Below are 23,295 nucleotides of genomic sequence, written 5' to 3'. Positions count from 1 at the left end.
TACTGTTGGTTAGTAATTTGTGCCAGTTCCCTGTGGTCATCGCAGAGTTTTAATGCACTTGTGAACTTATTGTCCAAACGTGGAGTTCTTCAGGGTGCCGGTGTATGGCCATCATTCTATTAATTAATATGCAAATGATTCTGTCTATATGGTGTTATTCATGTACCAGTCTGCAGCTGGTCGCTAAAGTAATGACCTCGGTCATTATTCTACCAGGACAGTATAGCATAATATGGACCTCTACAAAGGAATATTCAAATATATAGCCCTTTACCTCTAGATCTAAATTTATGATTCAAATCGTTTCCCATTGCCAGGTACAATGTACAGGTATATATACTTACCATACGTATACATATATATAAGCGCTTTGATTTTCTCATGATTCTAACAGCTATATCCTCCATCTTCTAACTACAATCTGACACATCTGGAAATGCATGACCCTGACTGGTAATAAGTCGAAAAACCAGCTCAAACATGCAGTGTGATAAATAATCAAAACTTTATCAAATCTCATTTTTATTCAAAGTGATAAAAGGCACAATTATGTGGTATAAGAAAGAAATAAAATAAAGTACCGTATTGCAATATGCATTTATTACACAAACCATGTAATATCAAATAATTAACCAAAATTTTCATTTTAAGATTCTTTTTCTATAAATTTCATTCCGATCTAGTGGTTTGGAGTAAAACTTGTAAAACAAATATTTACAGCATTAGTCTGTACAAATGCCTTGCCAGATATTAAAAATTTCCAAAAGATTTCATGCAGTACTGAAGTAACTGAAAACTACATAATCAACTTGAATCAAAATAATAAACTCCACTAATTTCAATCAGTACAAAAAATAATTCTATATTGACACACATAGTAAAGAAATACTGTACAATATACATGACTGACAAATTGTCAAATTACAGATGTGGTTAAAGCATGTTTTGAAAAGTCACTCTTGAGTATGGTTATGTTCATGGACCCAATTAAGTGTGAGGTCAAGTGGTATTTTTGGTCAATAATTTTTCATATTAACATCACAGTTTAATGGAAATTATCCATAATGACATTTTACTTTTGAACTTTTAACTTTTAACTGATTAGACTACAAGTAAAAATTAACTGGATCTGAACAAAATTTTTAATTTCTATTTATCTATACCCGCCATGATCCAGAACAGTATGTATATTTTATAACAATGACTTAAATGATCAACTTAGCTGTCATATAAATTTTTTCTCTTAATCAGTAGAAATATACCACATTTTCTGAAAATGCCAGACTACATGTAAATCTTAAGTTATACCTTGGAAGTCAAAAATGCTGAGTGTAATATTTGATGTAACAGTGAAAGGTTGAAAAGACAAAATGTAAACATACGAGAGTGATTAATCCATGAACAAACAATGGTATGTATATATAAGAAGTGGATGTACATTGTACAAGCATAGACAGTTGTGTACTCTGAGCTTCCACTTCCGGATTTACAAGATCGAAGGTTAAATGATTGAAGTGGTAAATGTGACTACCATTGAGGAAATAATTACAGAAACCTTCACTTTCGAAAGTAACTCAAGAGGGGTGCTGAAAGTCCATGCGGTCGAAGAGATTAATGACCTCTAAATCTAATAAAGTCAGATGACTTATTTTAATAAGTATTAAAAATAATGACACATTTATATAATAATTATATATATATAAATATGACTCCAGCTGAAGAAATTTAAACCAAAATTATATCAGATCAATGGGAAAATATGGGGCAAAATATAACTGGAATGTATATGCAAATTATACAATGTCTTGTTAACATTGTGTACTTATGTACTGTAGTTTATATAGAAATGGAACAAGATCATGGTAAAATAAAATTTTAAATTATCATAAAACTTTGTTTCAATTTTTCATGGAACTACTGTTACAATTGTAAAGTAACATTTAACTTGAGGTTTAATAATGGGCTTAAAAACCTTAAATAATAAAAACAATTATTTAAAATGAATAGTCGGGCAAAGAAAACCAGTCTAATTGCGTTCATTGGCCTTCCAAAAGTCCTTACATATCAAAACGACAGGCAAGTTCTGCTAAAATTGTCCAGTTTTGAGTATTGAAATAATGGAAAAGCCCTGTGTAAATTTAGCATAGTTCTGATTGATATAAATTCGCCTAAGTCTTTGAAAGCGAGGCTGCGTGGAAATGTAACCACTGCATGACAAAGCCAGTCGGGAGGACGTTTTAGGATTCTTATAATCATATAATGTAAATTAATTTCTTGGCATGCAGAGTGATTTGTCCTGGAGAATTTATTTTTCTATTACATAAGTAATTATACTGGATATATTCACACCAGTTTACCGACTTTAGCCTTCCTTTGCTCGGCTTTTCACTTTAATATTAATTATAAGATGATAGTTTCATGATAAAATACAATAATTACTACATAGCAATGCTTCCTGGTTGGTAAAATAATTTAACAATCACAATGAGAATGGTGCATGATTTGGAAATTGTGTTGATTCTTCTACATTGCATATATATTTAAAAAGAATAATAGCATGCATTCACATCATTTTATATGATTTTAAAAATCTGCATAAAAATAGAAGGTTGACACATTCCCTGTCAGAATAAAATCAAACATATTTCACAATTAAGTTTGTATTATATACATTATTCCATTAAAACTCTGTTGTTATTTACAGCACAAAACATGTTAGAAAATATGCAAAATATATATATTCAGATCTAGCTGTATATATATGATATACATATATATGAATATACAATATGTATTTTGTACCCAAATAATGATTTGTAAAATATCTCGACACTTTCTTCATGCAAATCCTGTATCCTATGCATGGCTATGATTAATTCTTCTAAACTCTACATCACACAATACAGCTTTTTAATCAAGCTCAGGGGTTTCAATATTGGGCCGTACCTGGTTAAACCTGGTTGTGGCACCACCTGATTTGGGCTAAATAACATCAGATAACAAACAGAAAGATAATGAAACGCCTGCAAGCTGGACTTTGTCATCAGGAATGACAGAGAAATGGAAATATCTTTATCTTGGAAAACGTGGAAATAAATGTATCTATGTCCATTTGTTTAACCAAGAAGTGTTATATACTGTGGTTCTACTATGCTGCGTGTGAATCAATATAATCTATTATCTAAAGTATTTCAATTTTCTGTTTAATTTCCTAGTATATCAAATTATATATAAATTACATACATGTAGCAGTAATATTTAATATTAAATCTAATCCCAAAACTAAATCCTCTACTATGTGCCCTGTAAGTATTCTGCACACAGGATATAAACATTACCGATATAATTACTCCACTTTAATTTATGAAAAGAGCTAATTGATCCCAAATTTGAATATTTAGATTAGAACAGTGGAGCCCTTGGTGTTTCCTTGTGTTCTTTTGCATCTGGCTGGCTATACTTGTATAGTTAAGAGCTCTGAAAAAAATAAAGCAGAAATTGAAACTGATGAAATCATTGAAAGATTTGCATTAGAACCTGGTGATATGTATACATGTAATTTGTAAAGTGTAAAACAATTTGTACTGCACATAGCCATTTTTTTACAGTATTTCAAGACATGTTTGTACTGAACAACATCACCAGAATTCATGTACTTTTATTTAAGAAATATAACTGGAAAACTTAAAGACCTTGTCATATATTTATATAGTTTTCGTAAAATGTACATGGGTCATTCAACACATCTTCTCCTTTAAAATGAAATTAATTGTCTATACCCAACACAACACTTAAAATCCTAAATACAAGAAATATATACATATAATTATAATTACATAATTCAGAAATCATTCCCAGCTACTCACAGACACCAGTAATTCACAACTTACACAAAAACCTTCACCTCTGACTATTTATCTAGAACATTTGGACCCATGGACCCCCTGAGACGAGCAAATACTTGTGAACTTCATGTTGGTCTATTGAATAATTGTGTATATTGATCTATTTATCAGCCCTAACTAAAACTGTTTTAATATCAGGTTATGTACATGTTTAGTAAATAAAGACTTGCTGAGTGGTTTATAAGGGTTAACACATTCATCTAACTATCTAGACAGAGGCATGTTCAGGATGGCGAGCGCTCGCGAGGGCTCGCTTTTGAACGGACATGAATGTAGCCCTTTAAAGGGGTTTTTATACATATTTATTCTGATAATTATTGCCAAAACAACTGCACGAGAGACCACCATATCGAGTGCGCGCCCGAGCACTCCCTGCCGTTCAGTTAATTTCTTGTCGCGCGAGCGCTCGCAATCCTGAACACACCTCAGGGTTTGATTCCCTGCAGACAACAAAAGGTCAGAGGTCACCTTGTGGAAGTTCACGACCATGTCTGAGTATTCTTCTGGTCATCGAAAGTGATTTAGAAGTGGTAGAAGTTGCATAACCTTTCACACAAATCAATGCCAACTGAATAAAGTGTATACCATATTAGACCCAATGAGCCCCAAGGGCGCGTAAAAATTGCAAAAATAAGGAGGCGCTTAATAGAACCAAATATGTTAATTAGCCTTACATACAATCATGGGACAAAGTAAGCCATAAAACAATTTGCTAAAAAAATCAATTAATGAAATCACTGGGGTTCATATTTTCAGTCTGCATTTCGTTTGAGATTAGTGCAAATAAGGGCCTAAAAAATATGGAGGGATGCTTATAAGAAAGGGGTCACTTATTGGGTCAAATTGAGTATAGATTACGATTTGACAAAAAGCTTACCACAGAGAACTGAACCTCGATGTCATGAAAGTATTTCCCGTCAGTTCCATATGTCGCATGGGCCTGGACGTCGTAGTCTCCAGTGGGAATGAATGTGGCATCCACTTCAAAATTCACACAAGACCCCTTGTAAGTTTCCTAAAAGGAAATTATATTCAAATGTAAAATTGAGGGTATAGGGCCACAGTGTTTTGATAATTAAAGTTTATATGTATAGACTAATAAACTAATTGCTATTAATTAATTCTTTCTGTACCATAAATTCAGAACCGTACGTCATTATAAGGCGCCACCTCCCGGACATTTGATCTGATGAGGGTGGAATTATGCCGAAGTTATGCAGAACAACGAAAACCAAAATGATTGTTCAATCACATTTTTTTTTATATTAAACAGAAATATTTTTTTCCTCAAGTTTTGTATTTTACTGACAGTAGAATGATTGCGATTATCACCATGTTGTTTACATTGGTAATGACAATTCCAGCACATCGCGGGAAATTCAAGCAATCTGGGTCGTACAACAGAAAATGTATACTTTTCTCCTATCAAACCCTGGATATTGCTTCTGCATTAAAGTTTATCATGTAACTCAGATGTCTTCTGATGGACATATGAGTCACATGACACAACTAATCATAGATCCAGTAATGCCAATTATCTTGTCGTCTGTACATGTACATGTATATGAAAACAAGGATGAGATGTCATGTTTTTCTGTCGTCTGTATATGACAACAGGGATGAGACGACATGTTTTTCTGTCGTCTGTATAGGACAACAGTACGGAAAAAGTAAAACAAATAGAATATTGTTTTTTATTTCAACTCATAAGTTGACGCACAAAATATCTAATAAATTGATAATGATTAGGAGACTAACAATAAAAGCTGGCTGGGAGCCAACAGGGAAAGATATAGAAGACCTTTTATAGGACATTAATACATCAGCGTCCCTTCCTCTATATTAAAGGCCCACTACCTTTTCGAAATGGCTTTTAATCTTTTAAATGGGTATGTAGAAGGAGATTGACAATTTGTAGAGTCGCAAAAGTTATTAACCTACCGTTAATACTACACTCATCATTACCTTTTGAACATCAGAATAAATGTCAATTTCCATAACGCGGGGTGTTTTACGTTTCCCGCCATCGTCCTAATTACCGCGTGAACATCTTAGTTGACTATCACTGCTTCAGACAGCAAAATGGCAAAATTAATCTTCATTGTTAGCATAGATTACGCAAGAAATCTTGCATTTGTTTAGTACTGTTACTTCATCTCAGGTCATACATATATACACTTGCTTATATTATTATTCTTAAGAATCTTTTTTTCTTTTTTTTCGGAAAGTTTGGCAGTGGGCCTTTAACAATTATTGGAACGTTAATTATAATGGGACAGGAGGTGATGATTTCTATAGACAAAATTAATACTTACAGCCTTGATTGGACACTGACAAAGGTCATGATCAGCTTTTAATTCTTGTTGACACTGTGATGTAACAGTTGCCAAGGAACTACACAAGTTAGTGTAGGTACATGATCCAATGTTAGCAGTACACGGTAGATCTATCCAGGCAGCTCCAACCTTCTTCTTCACTTTCAGAGCCACCTATATTAAATAGAAATGTAAGACTACAGTCCAGCATACTTAATACAAACTCGTACAAAACTATGTAGTACAAAAAATCTGTTTTACACAAATGAAATTGAAATCCCATGGGAATTGCATTCAATATCCTTGTATTTATTACACATTTATTACAAATCGTTTAATACGAAAACCCGGGTAAAACATAATGGTTTCAGAGTCCCTTGGGTACTTTTTTGTTGTTGCAAACCTATATCATGCAAAGTGCCAAAACTGAATTTGGCGAATCATGACCTAAATAAATTGATTCTGCCGTGTGTCGACACATGTACTTACCTATGTTCAATAATGCGTATTAAAACTTAGATATTTCACACATAGGGGATGAACAATTTTCAATAAAACAATATACAAATGTAGTATCCCTGTCCAAAGCCTTACTTTGTTTCATTTCTGTGTTTGTTGTACAAAGGTTAACCCACTTAATATATATGAAACTCACATTTTAGGAAAGGATTTGAAGGTTCCACAGGAATTTGTAATAACCGGGTTGCATTCGAAAGCAACTAGTTATAATTATAATTTACACATTTCGAATTAAGTAGTTAAAGTTCATGCATGTACGTACATCAAAATATCGATTCATCTGAATCACGTACATCAAAATAACAACTGATCGAAATTATGTACATCAAAATAAAATAAAATAAATCAGTAATTTGGTAATTTACAAAATGACAATCTATAAACCAGTATATAGCTTATTTCAACTCTTTGTGTGAAAAACAAAGCAGATATTCAAGCACCATGCAGGTACATTAATTAGAAACGATATATGGATGTAGTATAATAAATTTCATATATCTATATTAACTGACAAAGTAAGACCAGGTATGATACTAAATTGTACCTGAAACACATACCGTATTTTCCCTAATGAGGGCGCCGGGCGCGGGTAAATGGCCTAGGGGGGCGCCGTTATTTGAGACCATTTTTAGATGTTTTTTTCTGAAACAGACTATAGTCATCTTGCTTTTAGTTTCGTATTTTTCTGAAACTTACTATAGCCAAATTACGTTTTGAAGTCAAGTAAGTATTGAAATTACATAATTATGAAGAAATGTTTGCACCAGAAGTATTAAACATTGGTTAAATATGTATGTTTCACGGAATTTTGGCATTTTATGCTAGCCTGTTTGTTTACCATGCGTACACAAAATGGCGGACGGTGCTTTCGATCGCTACTTTCGTTTTGTGGCAGATGGGAAATACCGACAAGAGCACACAATTAAATGCTTAAAAATGATAACATGCCTGTTATTTAGTAACCTTTATCATAGACATACAGTAAGTATTCATAAAACCTGTATAGACATCGCTAAAATGTTGTTGCCAGTTAGTCTTCATCCATACACGTGTGTGGGGCATTCAAGTGACACGTTTTGTTTTGAACATGGAATTCTCGCTGTTTCTATGTGTAAACACTTGGCAAAGATGTCCTAAGTTACCCAGTGCAATACATTTATAGCTGATCGGATATCTGTTAAGCATCAGATTGATGTGAAACAGTGTTTTATTAGCGTCTGCAAAGACAAATCGTCACAATCTGGCACAAAAATTGTATGAAATTAGCTGATTTTTTTCAGCAAAAAACGTGGGGGCGCCCTTATTAGAGGAGGCGCTCTTAATAGGGAAAATATGGTATATGTATCAACCAAAAGGGCATCTTCGCTAGCCAAGGCTTCTGATTATTTTCAACTCCACAAATTTACTTTAATTTGGAGAACAAGTAATGCTTCATACCGTCACACTGTCTGAAATAGGCTGTTTAATGTCAAGATCTGCACAAATGCTGATATTTCCAGGGAAGAAGATAGGATCTGGGGAGATCTTCACACTGACACTGCTGTTGTCGTTATTGGAACCGTCCTTGAAAATAAAATTCTTCAGGTTTGTAGCCTTTTTGCCCTGAAAAATTCAATCCATTATAAACTTAACAAATATCTACCATCAATATTCATACATATGTGCAGGTTTGTGCTTCATATTTGTTCTATAAATTATTTTCAATTCCTAGATTTATTTCCTGCATTCTAACCGATTTTGGTACTGAATTTTCGGATCTTTAAGCATTTTTCTTTCACAACTCAAACTTTCACATCGAAGCAGTCAACCTGCGTGCAGCTCGATTCATCTTTAACGACTATAGCAGAAAATCAAGCGTAACTGCCATGATGGAGAAATTACATAATTTCATCTCGCTCCACTGGCAGTGAGACGACGAGAACACTGCCTCATTATGTTGTATAAGGTCATCAACGGCCTAGTAAGAGTGCAGCTCTCTGCGCGCCCAAAGGCCGCGTAGAGCGAAGCTCGATCTACTAACCATAACACGTGTGTGAGCATATAGATTCCAATACATTCCAGTACCCCTTGGACTTTGAATTTGTGTCCCGCGGGAAAAGTCTCGCCCCTCAATGTAGGCAGCCATGTTTTAATTCTCATTATCAGCACGACGAGATTTGAAATTTCTGTACTAGACTAAATGTGTTATCAGTATATGTTTTAAAATTACTGTAAGTAGTTTTAATTTACACATGTACAAGAACAACGCAATAAATGTACTAGTCAAATATAAACTGTGTATGTTCTCAAGCGCACGACACCATCAGCAGTGACGTCACAAAACCTGACGCCAAAGATGACAGCACAGATTCGCATGAATTTTTGATAGCATGGCATGTTGCCAAGTTTTCTCTGCATCTAATAAAAACCAAGATTGGAGTATATTTAACTATTCTATTTGGATTATTTTGAATTCTTTCTATCGATAGTATGTGCATGTCAAAGAAATATTTTATAATTAATCTCATAGACAATATAAAGTTATGATATTATAATCTTTTACAGGTAGCCTCTTTCTTCTGAATGGAATTAGATTTACCAGGGACATATTTCAGTGTTTTTCCTGCCTATATATTTGGGGCCGAAATAAGGCCCCATTCCCAATTGTATTTCTTGTTATTTTTTCCCAAATCTATGTCCAAATTTCCCAAATCAGTGAGTTGACGCCTATTTTGTGTGACGAAACAAAAAAAAATTCGGAAATCCCAAGTCTAAACATTGTATTTTAGTATACATTCTTACACTTGATTCTTAGAGAAGGATTATTGTTTATATCTACCTTTTCCAAAATTTCCATAAAAACTGTTAAAATTTTTCATTTCATACTTTTATCGCACAAAATTTCCCAATTTTCACCAGGTGGCAATTTCCCAAAATGCCCAGGAAAAACACTGTATTTTCTGAAAGTCAAAAAGCCTGAAATCAGCCAATTGGCTGAAAATGTCCATCCTTTTGTGCTACACCGAAGATTGATCTAGTCCAATATAATCCCGATATCGATACGTACATTCCTTTTTCCTTTGTGACGTTAGGTGATTCATATTGTTTTGTAAATATGCGTTATTTTCATTATCCCATGTTTTTCCATATATATATATAATTGTGCGAGAATCGAGAGTGTGTTACCACCACAGGCGTCTGCATCTGGTTTTGGAAAAATACAATGTCCTATCCCTACTATAGTAGGGGTAAGTTATTATATATTTTTTATGAAACCGGAACCAGACGCCTGTGGTTACCACAGGCGTCTGCTTCTGGTTTGATAAAAATATAATAACCTATCCTACTATATATGTTCATATAGTAGGAATAGGACATTTTCAAACCAGATGCAGATTGGAAAACCACTTTTCCGAAATATGACGGAAAGGCCCGAGTGGTTTTCCGATTGATGCAGATGCCTGTGGTGTTACGTTGTTTCAGTAACTAGAATAGGCCAAGATAGAATACAAAAACTTACGCTGAAAAGATACTGTTCCACAAGCGTTTCCAGTTCTCCGTCAGTCATTTTCCAGTTGCCTTTGTTACGAAGAGATTTGGGATGAAACTTTAAAGTTTCAGCTGCAATCAGTGGCAAAACCACACAACTTATAACAAAACAACACAACACCTTCATCTTTTCGTTAACTGCAGAGCTCTAACGATGAATGTTGTCATGTGACAAAACCAGCGGTAGGTGGCGCTTTTGTTGTTTCCGGAAGTTTCCTATCGGGTGTAAAAGCAAAACAAACTGTCCGCCTTTTTCCATTGTGGGAACTGTATTAACCATGTATCGCGGAGTATCCGGGATAGCGCAGAATAATGTATCGCAACCACCTAATAAAGGATAAGACAGGAAATAGCACTGGCTAGTTTGTACAATTGTTTATCGGTTATATTAACCTGAATTAGTGTAACACTTTGACTTGCACAAGTCCATATGGTACATGAGCGACGAAGAAATATTTTTGCAGTACATTTATCAGAAACATATATGTTTCTGGTACATTGTACCAAGGATTTATACGTCCTTGAATGTACCATTTAAATCTATGACAATAATTACACACTAATCATTCCAGTGATTTTAATAAAAAAAAAATCAGAGAAATTGATTCATAGGAGAAGCAATTAATCATTTACTCTTTTACAATATTGATTGCAACATATACATTGACAAACACAATTATTCAAACTTTTTTAGTGTTTGTGAATATTAGATATTCCATATAATATCAACTTGCACTATTATAATACTCGAATATGGAAATTAGCAGAACAGTAAAAAAAAAAAAAAAAAAAAAAAAAAAAAACGCTATTTCATGCAAGTAAATAAAAAAAATCACATTATTTCTTAAAAATGTAATAATATACTGCATGTACAATGTACATCTACAAATTATGTTAAGTTTTATATATCACTGCAAACTTGTAGAATATAGTTATAGTTGATAATGAAATACAAAATTTATAAACAAACGTACCAAATTCGCTGAAATTCGCTGATTTGCGCCTCGTTGAAAGTGTCTTTATAACTCAACCACTTGTAAAGAGACATATGTAAATTTGATGGAAATTTGTAAGAATATTGATTTTTTTTCCAGTAACAGTTATGGTAATTATTTGGAAGTGAAAACCTACATTGAAAAAACACATTTATAATAAAAAAAAAATTTTTTTTTGTTTGTTTTCGGTACTCTTGATCTACCCTAGTTTTTAAAATATATAAAGCCTCGACCTGCGGATAAGGGTAAATCTCCTGGATGATATTTTACATATAGAAGAATAATTAAACGCCTTTAGCTGGATGGTATATATAGATCATATACAAGATTGATTAAAAGTACTTTTGCTGATGACATTTACATATAGTTTATATTGTAAAACTCCTTTAGCTGGATGATATTTTATATAAAGTATATACAGTAACACGCCTTTAGCTGGACGACATTTACACGTAGAAGAATAACCTTAAGTAACCTTTAATCTTGTGAAGTTCGATCTGTAACTCACACAAAAGGCCTAAATACCTAGTATTGTACTGTTACATTAACGAATAACAGAAAGGAGAAACCAGCAGCTAAATTCAAAACACAATTTAATTATATATACAATATTATACAGAGATGGTTTACGATATCTAAAGTAATTGGTGGTGGTACAAGACTAGTACGATGATTTAAAGTGTTACTTATCTGTATGCGAATGTCCTGGTATAATCCTTGATCCTTCCAGGTTTCAAATTAACAATAATCACAAATCCACAAGGAAAATTGAATGTCCACAGATGATTTGTAAAGTTCCAGGCAATATGAATAAATCCACACAAAGTGTTGTAATAATCCACAGATAAAGTCACAATAGCTCTCCCAATAGAATCTTATATGGCGCTGTACAATTCTTGATATGTCTTATTACAGGTCTCATTACAGTTCTGATTAGCCTTGGGCAGCTGGAGTATATATAGCTAAACCGTAATTCAAGAATATTGGAGAACCTCCTACTTCTAGAAATATCTAACTAAAAACAGTAAACAAGTAAACACACATAACTTTCTGGAAATAGATCATTCTAGATATCTACTTAAAATCAACATGTTTACAAACATATTTGTTTATACATGATTATATTCTAGAAAGTTCTATAACCTAAATCAATGATATGACCTTCATAGCATGTATTGATAAAAAAAGCTATAGGAGTTATCTCCCTTATCTCATAACTACATGTATTTAGTGTCATACATAACAGTACCTACAATGTAAGTATGCTAACATAAGGAGCTGTTAAGTTTGTTAAGACTTTCATTAGGTCACATGGGCCAAATAAAAAAAAAAAAACTAAAATCTTGAAACGGCTTCTTGTCGGGAAGCAGGAACCGGTTCTATCATGCTAGGACAATGAACCATATTTGTCCGGCCAATCAAACTTATTTTACAAAACTTTAATGCTGAAATTGTACAGAAAATGTTATTTTTGAGCTAATTCTACACTATAATTCTTTAAAATTACCAATATGAGAGACAGAAATTGTATTTTTTAAAATAAAAAATGAAAAATACACGGTAAATCCAGAGCGTCATCCTTAAATAATTAATTCAGTATGTAAAGAGTAAGCAATTGTCACCGTTGTTTGGAAGATTAAAAATCTGACCGAAAAGCTGTAACAAACCAATTGTGCTGAAATTCCCACCGGGAATCGAACCCGGGTCTCCTGCCACATAGCGACAGGTGTGATAGTCACTTCACCATAGGAACATTGCTATCAAAACTACATGATTTATCACAGTTTCATTGTTATTTTTTTCAGTGAATACACATATTTCCCCTCTGCTTTTTCAAAACCTTGGGACCTTCTAGCAATGTTGCCAGGCAACATTAAAATATTCATATTCCCCACTTGTGTCTTTTTGTCCAGCACTGGGAATATGTAAACGAAGATCAAGGACCCCTAGATCTACTCTATTTCTTGGGCTTTCTGGTGGTGTGGCCTATAGCCTTCATCGTCATTGTCCATTCTTCAAATGATACTGTTGCACTATGAGTCCGCGCACAAAACCAGTTGCAGAAAAACTGTCTGTGGTTCTCCCTGTCCCTCTCCTTCCTACAATTTCCACACTGGATTGGTTTCTTCCTTACATATTTCCTTATAACCCTGCCTTTCTCGACTACGTTTGCAGTACGACTTGCTGCTTCGGGATGGGCCAGGGCTGGATGGTGACGGACGAAGTGGTGATGGTAGACGCGACATCGTAGATTTTTGTGGTGTAATCGGGACAAACTACTGTGATGGAGTTGAGCCTTGTGGAACCACCTGGACAGGACTTCGTAGATGAGGGGATGGCAGTATCGGTATAATGACGAATTATTTGAGTCGGATTGGTGTCTTAAAGAACCTCCTGGACAGCACTTCATAGAGGAGAGGTTGGCAGTACAAATGTATCTGTATAGGGTCGAACTTCTGAGGCGGAACAGTACCTTGAGGAACATACTGGACTAGACTTTGTTGAGGGGATGGCTCTATCGGTATTAGAACAAACTGCTGACCTGGACAAGGTATCTGCAACAAGAGAAGAACGATCGTCGAAGGTACAGACCCATAGGATATCTGGTTTGACCCTTGAGGAACCGTAGCAATGGGAGCCGGAACAGAAGTAACAGAAACAGACGCAGAGACGGCGGTCGTGGCAACCGCAATCGATGTAACTGGCGCGGCGCTGCTCGTTGCCAAAATGGACTTCTGACGACACTGGTGACTGACTTGCGGTTTTGGGTGATGCTGGTTTTGGGGAACCCTGAACGGAAAGGTCACGACGGTGGGGGCGGGACAAGCGATTCTCCGCTCTCGTCCGAAATCTCGATCTTTAACCCTTGCTCTAACACACTGTGATCCTGTCTCTTTGATCTTCTGTTGAGCCTGTAAAATACAGAAATGAAAAATTTAATCAATTTGTTTTCATTGTATGCAATAGTTTTACAATAAGCGAAAACAATTCTACTTTTCACTTTCAATATTCATGAATAATTTATTTTATATAAACAATATATATATATATATTACTTACCACTGGTGACATTAATCTCCACAAGCTGAATGTGTGTCTGAGACATGACTTGCTGGTTGTCAAGGACCTTGTCGCGGATCGCCTTGTGTGTCTGCATCAACATGTTCCACATGGTACAAGAAGCTCCCTGCTTCTTCACTGGTGACGGAAAGCCCTGCATATGGTGATTGTCTCTACGGAACGGTTACAGCCGGGTCTCTGTGCAGGTCATGCGTTTGTTTGGTCGACTCCACTCCAGGAGCCAACGGACCCTAGGCCTCTTCGTCGCCTTAAACCGGCCGACTGCCCGAGTCCGGTGACGAGAGGGAATGGTGGTGGGACTCCTGTCAACAGATGAAGGCCGCCCACTGGGAAACGATGCTGGTCGCCTGTCGTCTAGTCAGGGCTTGTCATCCGATCCCTCTGGGAAACAAGGTAATCGCTCCTAGCCCTCTATTCCATCAGGTCTGTCTGACTCCTGAAACTATGGTGGCTGATTACGGCCATCTCGTGTTGTTGTGTTGTCGCCTTGTCGAGTTGTCGCGGTCTCAAACTGCGACAACCCGAGATTTAACAGTCAAAATGTCGACTAGTCGCGTTTTCGAACCGCGACAAGACGACAAGACGACAAGACGACAAGTCGACAACACGACAAGTCGACATTTCAAACACGCTAATTAGCGCGTACAGAATCTCGTGTTGCCGCGGTAAAATGTCGACTTGTCGTGTTGTCGAGTTGTCGACTTGTCGTGTTGTCGCCTTCTCGACTTGTCGTGTTGTCGAGTTGTCGACTTGTCACCTTCCTGTACACATGCGCAAACAATGGATAACACTCGCCATATTGGATTGCTAATGAAAATAATTGTGTGCATGTGTTTGTACCTAGATGAAGAAATTTGATAGCAATTTCTTTACCGAGAGTTGTCAAAGTATTTTTCTCTGAACTATGAATTTCAATAATTTGTTTATTATATGATAATCGTGTAATAATGATCTGGTCACGCCGTCTGATTAGTACGCAGTAATCGTCATCTGTTAATTTTAAGGTCACTTGAACCGCTAAGGCCTAATAGTTCGAAGGCCCGTTAATCCGAAAATTAGAAAATATTGCAATTTTATGGTGGCATATTTCTGCCATCGATTTGCCGACTTACGACTTAATAATGTCGACATCGTTAAGGCATTAAGTCGAAATCATATCGGAATATGTCGACATAAACAGAAGAATATGTCGACTTACCACATGTACATGCCCACATAATGAATCCAAGATATTTATGTAGACAGTCGGTAACTCGGCGATTAATGTGTTTATGCTCGGGTGTGACACCGACTTGTCAGTTATTGATGTCGACATCTAAACTAAAAGATGTCGACATCTGGTCTTGAAAGTGGAAATCAAAGGCCACCCTTTCATAGAGCACTGTGTATATGCAGCAAAAGCCATACAGCAGAGATCGACGTTGATTTTGTTAATTCAAGTTTTTATTCATTTGATTTCAAAAAAAAAAAAAAATGTGATCCTGCACATCCCGGCCATGAAACTGTAGCCTACGTGTACGTAGCTGTTAGCCCGAGCTAAGGAAGTGTACAACGAATTATTAATATATATAACCGTGGGTTGAAAATTCGTTTCAAAGCTGTGTGTGTGTTTTGTTGATTGGCATTCGTACCAAGTCCATGTAGTACATACCGTACTATACTATATCAAAAGAATGAATGAAAATAAAAATAAAAAAAAAATAAAATAAAAAAAAAGATTTTTTTATGTTGTATTTTCTTGTGAATCCCGAAAAAAAAACAGTTACAGGTACACATTACACGTTGGGAAACTAGCTTTACTTGTTAGCTTGGCCTACAGATTTAAATGTAAATCTCTGCCTCGATACACTTATATAAAGGCACAACGAATTTTTGTTACGGTCTTAATGGTCAGATTCTAACTTTGCACTAAAAATCCTCCAGGGGCGCGGTTTTAAACTCCCAACTCGCGATACATCTGCATCTATTTTTCGTAGTAAAAACATGCGTTCTTTGTAGTCAAACGTAGTAAAAAAAAAGTCACGTGCTTATACCTCATTCATGCCATTGGCCGGAATATACAATTGTATTATGGGTAACTAGTGATCACGTGATTTTGTGTTTACTTCCAAATATGGTGATAGTTTGCTTGCCATTTCTTCGGATAAATTGATTTATTTGAAAATATTTAGACTCCAAAATGTTATTAATATTGCATGCTTATCATTTGACTTGCACATATGCACTGTTTTACTATAAATAATGAACTGAAATGAGCTGTAAAACTGTCATTTTCACGTTTTGTAAATAAATGATATAATACGAATTGACCATTTCAATAGGTCTAACCGTCTAATCTAAAATCAGCGAAGATCGGCTACTCCCGACTAAATTCGTAGATTTCTAAATTTATATTTATATATATTATTACCTGCTTTAGGGCTCAGAACAGAACATATACATATAACACAGAGAAAATAAGGCCAAAGTATGTATAAATAGCAGGTCAGAGAAATCACTCTATTTGGAAGTAAACACACACTCATGTGATCACTAGTTATCCACTAATACAATTCCATATTTATTTCGGCCAATGGCATGAATGAGGTATAATCACGTGACTTGTTTTACTACGTTTTACTACAAAGAACGCGTGTTTTGTACAATTATGGGGAAAATCCTCCGCGGATCGTGGTTTCATTTCCACCATTTGAAATTGTTAGCAATACTATCATATCATAGTTTATTTTCCATATTATTTCCAAACAAATAGTTATAAGCTTCCGCATAGCCCACTTAGCTTTTTGGGAATCTAATACATATGTACACATATACTAAGAAACACGGGCTTACATGTACATGTATGTGCTTACATGGCAGGTCTCAAGGCCCTCTACCAATATTGTGAATTTCATGGCCCTGGGGTCTCGGAATTTTCCCCAGGGGATAGGGTCTTTACCATAGTTTATATAGGAGACATATTTATTTGTTTGTTTAAAAAGCAAAACATTATTCATAACTGTGCATATCGGAATTCAGGTGACTGTTAGACATTCTCAACTCTCATCCATTTGTAAAAAAATTCAAATTTTAACAAACTTCTTCTCCACAACACGGTTTTTCTCATTTTACAGCAAGTACAAAAACAACAACAATCAAATTACAATAATGAATATTTTGTATTGATATTATTTTTTTTTTTTTGCAAATTTTCAGCAAAACAAACATGTTTCAAATTAAATTAATACACATATTTGATTAATATATTTGATCTGCATTCATTATTGAATTTAAAAAAAAAAAAAAAAAAAACAACTTTATAACATAGCAAAGGTACATGGTTTGTCATTTTAATCAAGGGAGATAAATCCGATTTGAAGGATTTTCCACAAAGTGGAAAAGTTAAAGCCGCATAATCCGTATCTTTCAGGGTCCGTAAATCAACAAAAGAAAATTAGGGTACATATATTATAAAAAGTTATCAACTTTCCCCTAATAACACACCCAAAAAGTCCCGAGTTCAAAAGAAATTAATGATTAAAAATTCGATATCCAGAGTGTTTGAATAATTCACTTTCCATGCATTATTCAACCAAAATTTAGACTGGTACATTTCCTGGTCAACATCAATTATAATTTCAACACAAATTTATTAGATGATGTTTCAAGTAATTGTCGAGTATATATACATGAACTTTGACATCTGCCATGGCACAACATGTAATCTTCAATTTATCAATGTTTCACAATCAAAGTCTACTCTAAGCCTTCTGTTTCAAATGGTGGAAATGAAACCACGATCCGCGGGGGATTTTCCCAATAATGGCACAAAACACGTGTTCTTTGTAGTCAAACGTAGTAAAACAAGTCACGTGATTATACCTCATTCATGCCATTGGCCGAAATAAATATGGAATTGTATTAATGGGTAACTAGTGGTCACATGAGTGTGTGTTTACTTCCAAATAGAGTGATTTCTCTGACCTGGTATTTATACATAATTAGGCCTTTTGAAGAAGATCTTATTTTCTCTGTGTTATATGTACATGTATATGTTCTGAAACCTAAAGCAGGTAATAATATATATAAATATAAATTTAGAATTCTACGAATTTAGCCGGGAGTAGCCGATCTTCGCTGATCCTAGATTAGACGGTTAGACCTATTGAATTGGTCAATTCGCATTATATCATTTATTTACAAAACGTGAAAATGACAGTTTTATAACTCATTTCAGTTCATTATTTATAGTAAAATAATACATATGTGCAAGTCAAAATGATATGCATGCAATATTAATAACATTTTGGAGTCTAAATATTTTCAAATAAATCAATTTATCCGAAGAAATGGCAAGCAAACTATCACCATATTTGGAAGTAAACACACAACCACGTGATCACTAGTTACCCATAATACAATTGTATATTCCGGCCAATGGCATGAATGAGGTATAATCACGTGACTTGTTTTACTACGTTTTACTACAAAGAACGCGTGTTTTGTACAATTATGGGGAAAATCCTCCGCGGATCGTGGTTTCATTTCCACCATTTGAAATTGTTAGCAATACTATCATATCATAGTTTATTTTCCATATTATTTCCAAACAAATAGTTATAAGCTTCCGCATAGCCCACTTAGCTTTTTGGGAATCTAATACATATGTACACATATACTAAGAAACACGGGCTTACATGTACATGTATGTGCTTACATGGCAGGTCTCAAGGCCCTCTACCAATATTGTGAATTTCATGGCCCTGGGGTCTCGGAATTTTCCCCAGGGGATAGGGTCTTTACCATAGTTTATATAGGAGACATATTTATTTGTTTGTTTAAAAGCCAAACATTATTCATAACTGTGCATATCGGAATTCAGGTGACTGTTAGACATTCTTAACTCTCATCCATTTGTAAAAAATTCAAATTTTAACAAACTTCTTCTCCACAACACGGTTTTTCTCATTTTACAGCAAGTACAAAAACAACAACAATCAAATTACAATAATGAATATTTTGTATTGATATTATTTTTTTTTTTTTGCAAATTTTCAGCAAAACAAACATGTTTCAAATTAAATTAATACACATATTTGATTAATATATTTGATCTGCATTCATTATTGAATTAAAAAAAAAAAAAAAAAAAAAACTTTATAACATAGCAAAGGTACATGGTTTGTCATTTTAATCAAGGGAGATAAATCCGATTTGAAGGATTTTCCACAAAGTGGAAAAGTTAAAGCCGCATAATCCGTATCTTTCAGGGTCCGTAAATCAACAAAAGAAAATTAGGGTACATATATTATAAAAAGTTATCAACTTTCCCCTAATAACACACCCAAAAAGTCCCGAGTTCAAAAGAAATTAATGATTAAAAATTCGATATCCAGAGTGTTTGAATAATTCACTTTCCATGCATTATTCAACCAAAATTTAGACTGGTACATTTCCTGGTCAACATCAATTATAATTTCAACACAAATTTATTAGATGATGTTTCAAGTAATTGTCGAGTATATATACATGAACTTTGACATCTGCCATGGCACAACATGTAATCTTCAATTTATCAATGTTTCACAATCAAAGTCTACTCTAAGCCTTCTGTTTCAAATGGTGGAAATGAAACCACGATCCGCGGGGGATTTTCCCAATAATGGCACAAAACACGTGTTCTTTGTAGTCAAACGTAGTAAAACAAGTCACGTGATTATACCTCATTCATGCCATTGGCCGAAATATTATGGGGGTAACCAATATTAATGGGTAACTAGTGGTCACATGAGTGTGTGTTTTACTTCCAAATAGAGTGATTTCTCTGACCTGGTATTTATACATAATTAGGCCTTTTGAAGAAGATCTTATTTTCTCTGTGTTATATGTACATGTATATGTTCTGAAACCTAAAGCAGGTAATAATATATATAAATATAAATTTAGAATTCTACGAATTTAGCCGGGAGTAGCCGATCTTCGCTGATCCTAGATTAGACGGTTAGACCTATTGAATTGGTCAATTCGCATTATATCATTTATTTACAAAACGTGAAAATGACAGTTTTATAACTCATTTCAGTTCATTATTTATAGTAAAATAATACATATGTGCAAGTCAAAATGATATGCATGCAATATTAATAACATTTTGGAGTCTAAATATTTTCAAATAAATCAATTTATCCGAAGAAATGGCAAGCAAACTATCACCATATTTGGAAGTAAACACACAACCACGTGATCACTAGTTACCCATAATACAATTGTATATTCCGGCCAATGGCATGAATGAGGTATAAGCACGTGACATTTTTTACTACGTTTTTACTACAAAAAATAGATGCAGATATATCCCGAGTTTGGAGCTAAAACCGCGTCCCGCGAGAGGATTTTTAGCCCAAAGGTTGAATCTGGCCATTATGACCGTAACAAAAATTCGTTGTGCCTTTATATAAGTGTATCGAGGGATGTAAATATTTATGTATATATATGGACAGGGCAAGCTAACAAGTAAAGCTGGTTTCCAAATGGGTATTGCGTATCTGTACTGTGACCTTTTTGGCTTTTAAATTACGTAACTGGTTTTTTTCGTGATTCAAAAAAATGATATCTTGAAAAAATAATTGTAATATAGTATAGTACGGTATGTACCACATGGACTTAGTACGAATGCTAATCCACAAAGCACTCACACAGCTTTTAAACGAATTTTCAACCCACGGTTATATATATTAATAAATGATTATGGCCAAGAGGATGGAAATTCGTTGTACAAAGCAGAGTCCTTTTGCACTCTAACTTCCTCAGCTCGGACTAACAGCTACAATGTGTACGTACACGCAGGCTACAGCTGCATGGCCGGTATATGCAGGATCACAATTTTTAATTTTGTAATCAAATATATAAAAACTTTTCTGAATTAACAAAATCAACGTCGAACTCTGCTGTATGGCGCCTTGCTGCATATACACAGTGCCCTATGAAAGGATGGCCTTTGAATCCCACTTTCATGACCAGATGTCGACATCTTTTAGTTTAGATGTCGACATCAATAACTGACAAGTCGGTGTCACACCCGAGCATAAACACGATTAATCGCCGAGTTACCGACTTTCTACATAATTATCTTGGAATCATTATGTGGGCAGGTTCATGTGGTAAGTCGACATATTCTTCTGTTTATGTCGACATCTTCCGATATGATGTCGACTTAATGCCTTAATTATGTCGACATCATTAAGTCGTAAGTCGGCAACTCGATGGCAGAAATATGCCACCAATATGGTCTATTGTACAAGCACTCACTTCAGTTTTCTATATTCAAAGATAGTGGCTATTTCATATGATTTGCGCATGAGTAACAGGAAGGCGACAAGTCGACAACTCGACAACACGACAACACGACAAGTTGACATTTTACCACGACAACACGATATTCTGTACGCGCTAATTAGCGTTTTTGAAATGGCGACTTGTCGTGTTGTCGTGTTACAGTTTGAGACCGCGACAACTCGACAAGGCGACAACACGACAAGGCGACAACACAACAACACGAGATGGCCGTAATCAGCCACCATATGAAACAGAGAAAAGACCCACGATAGGTAACATACTGTCTCAATGCAAACAAGTAAGATAGCAAAACCATAGAATCAATTAATGAAGGGTACTCACATCTTGATCGTCCGGGTGGAGGTGTCGTATGTTGTCTACATTTCGGGAGCACTGGGTGGTGACGAGGAACTGTCTTCGGACCTTTAATCACTGGTGTGTTCTGTTATACAGTGGCAGAAGTTCCGCTGCTTCGCAAACTTAACTGTGGTCGAGTAGTTGGAAGAGTTGGGTGAATCTGTAACACACAAGATAGCGATAGATAAACAAAGTACATTTTAGAACCAATCATGTATTTTAGTTCGAAAATGATCTTAGTTAAATCATAATTAAAAGGTAGCTAAAATAATATATTCCTACTATGAATGTTTGGCCTATTAATTAGCAATGCCATTCGAAGGGAGACAACTCTAGCTAACAATCTCGATGGAAGAGAGCATAGAAATTTCATCAGAGAGCGAATAGTTCGGAACCTCATCCAAATAATATATTATTAATCATCATTTATATCATCAATATTGGTTACATCTAAATAGATAGATACACTCGAAAATGTACTGCGGTGGAATAAATTAAGGCGGCCTTGTGTATGATTTTTGGGAATAGTTCTGCTCATGAATAGTTTGAAGTAAACATTGGAAAAACTTCACCGATTGCATAATTGTTAATATCGATTATCGTTATGAAAATTATTGAACGCGAGTTTTTTTTTTAATCATTTCATACCTTCAATGAGGGTGTGAAAGTAATAAAACATTTAATATCTATCGCGGATTGTTACGTTATTACTGTTTTATGACATAGAAAATATAGTCATACAAGTGCTTACCAGATATATCTATATCCATGTTACAGTCACTTTTGACATGGAAACCAGCTAGGTGGTGTCTAGGGTGAGACTCTGGGACGGGGTCTTTGAACTGCTCCTCACAGAGATCATGTTTGTATAAATTGGTCGTGCATTTTTTTAGTAATAATTGAATGTAGATATTTGATATTAGGTAAACAGTTTCTCCGATGTATCAAAACAAAACTTAATCCAACACTGTCTAAAATATTTCTAACATATTTCATCAATTTCAACTCAATCTGAACAGTTACATGGAGAGTATACATCAATTTGTACATAAAACTAGACAGTTTGCTTTCATTGGATAGAAGAGTACCAAAATTTTATCATTCTTAGTTTAATGTTATTACTGACTTCAAATTGTACAAGTGGTCAATTTATGATAGTGTCACATTGTTATATCATATGGTCACCAATATATGATAGTGTCAAATTGTTATTATCATATGGTCATCAATTTATGATAGTGTCACATTGTTATATCATATGGTCACCAATATATGATAGTG

General features: G+C 34.8%; 1 protein-coding gene across 1 annotated transcript; it reads right to left on the bottom strand.

Moving 5' to 3' along the window:
- Nucleotides 1–488: 488 nt before the first annotated feature.
- On the bottom strand, nucleotides 489–10,529 carry LOC138328375 (ganglioside GM2 activator-like). Its single transcript, XM_069275161.1, has 5 exons — nucleotides 10,239–10,529; nucleotides 8,177–8,341; nucleotides 6,221–6,394; nucleotides 4,783–4,920; nucleotides 489–3,477 (listed from the first exon to the last, which is right to left on the bottom strand). Exons 1-5 carry the CDS (start codon nucleotides 10,392–10,394, stop codon nucleotides 3,469–3,471), a joined length of 642 nt encoding a protein of 213 aa, XP_069131262.1. The 5' UTR covers nucleotides 10,395–10,529; the 3' UTR covers nucleotides 489–3,468.
- Nucleotides 10,530–23,295: the final 12,766 nt, after the last annotated feature.

This window comes from Argopecten irradians, chromosome 7, assembly GCF_041381155.1.
Source record: "Argopecten irradians isolate NY chromosome 7, Ai_NY, whole genome shotgun sequence".
Lineage (NCBI taxonomy): Eukaryota > Metazoa > Mollusca > Bivalvia > Pectinida > Pectinidae > Argopecten > Argopecten irradians.
The sequence above is the reverse complement of the archived record's forward strand: the minus strand, read 5'-3'. Positions and strand labels throughout refer to the sequence as shown.

What these genes read in the sequence shown, in the direction of transcription:
- LOC138328375 (XM_069275161.1), bottom strand. Translation starts at nt 10,394, where the DNA reads ATGAAGGTGTTGTGTTGTTTTGTTATAAGTTGTGTGGTTTTGCCACTG. An exon ending in CTATTTCAGACAGTGTGACG is followed by an intron (nt 6,395 to 8,176) that starts GTATGAAGCATT and finishes TATTTAATATAG; the next exon opens with GTGGCTCTGAAAGTGAAGAA. An exon ending in GTCAGTGTCCAATCAAGGCT is followed by an intron (nt 4,921 to 6,220) that starts GTAAGTATTAAT and finishes ATTTCCTTTTAG; the next exon opens with GAAACTTACAAGGGGTCTTG.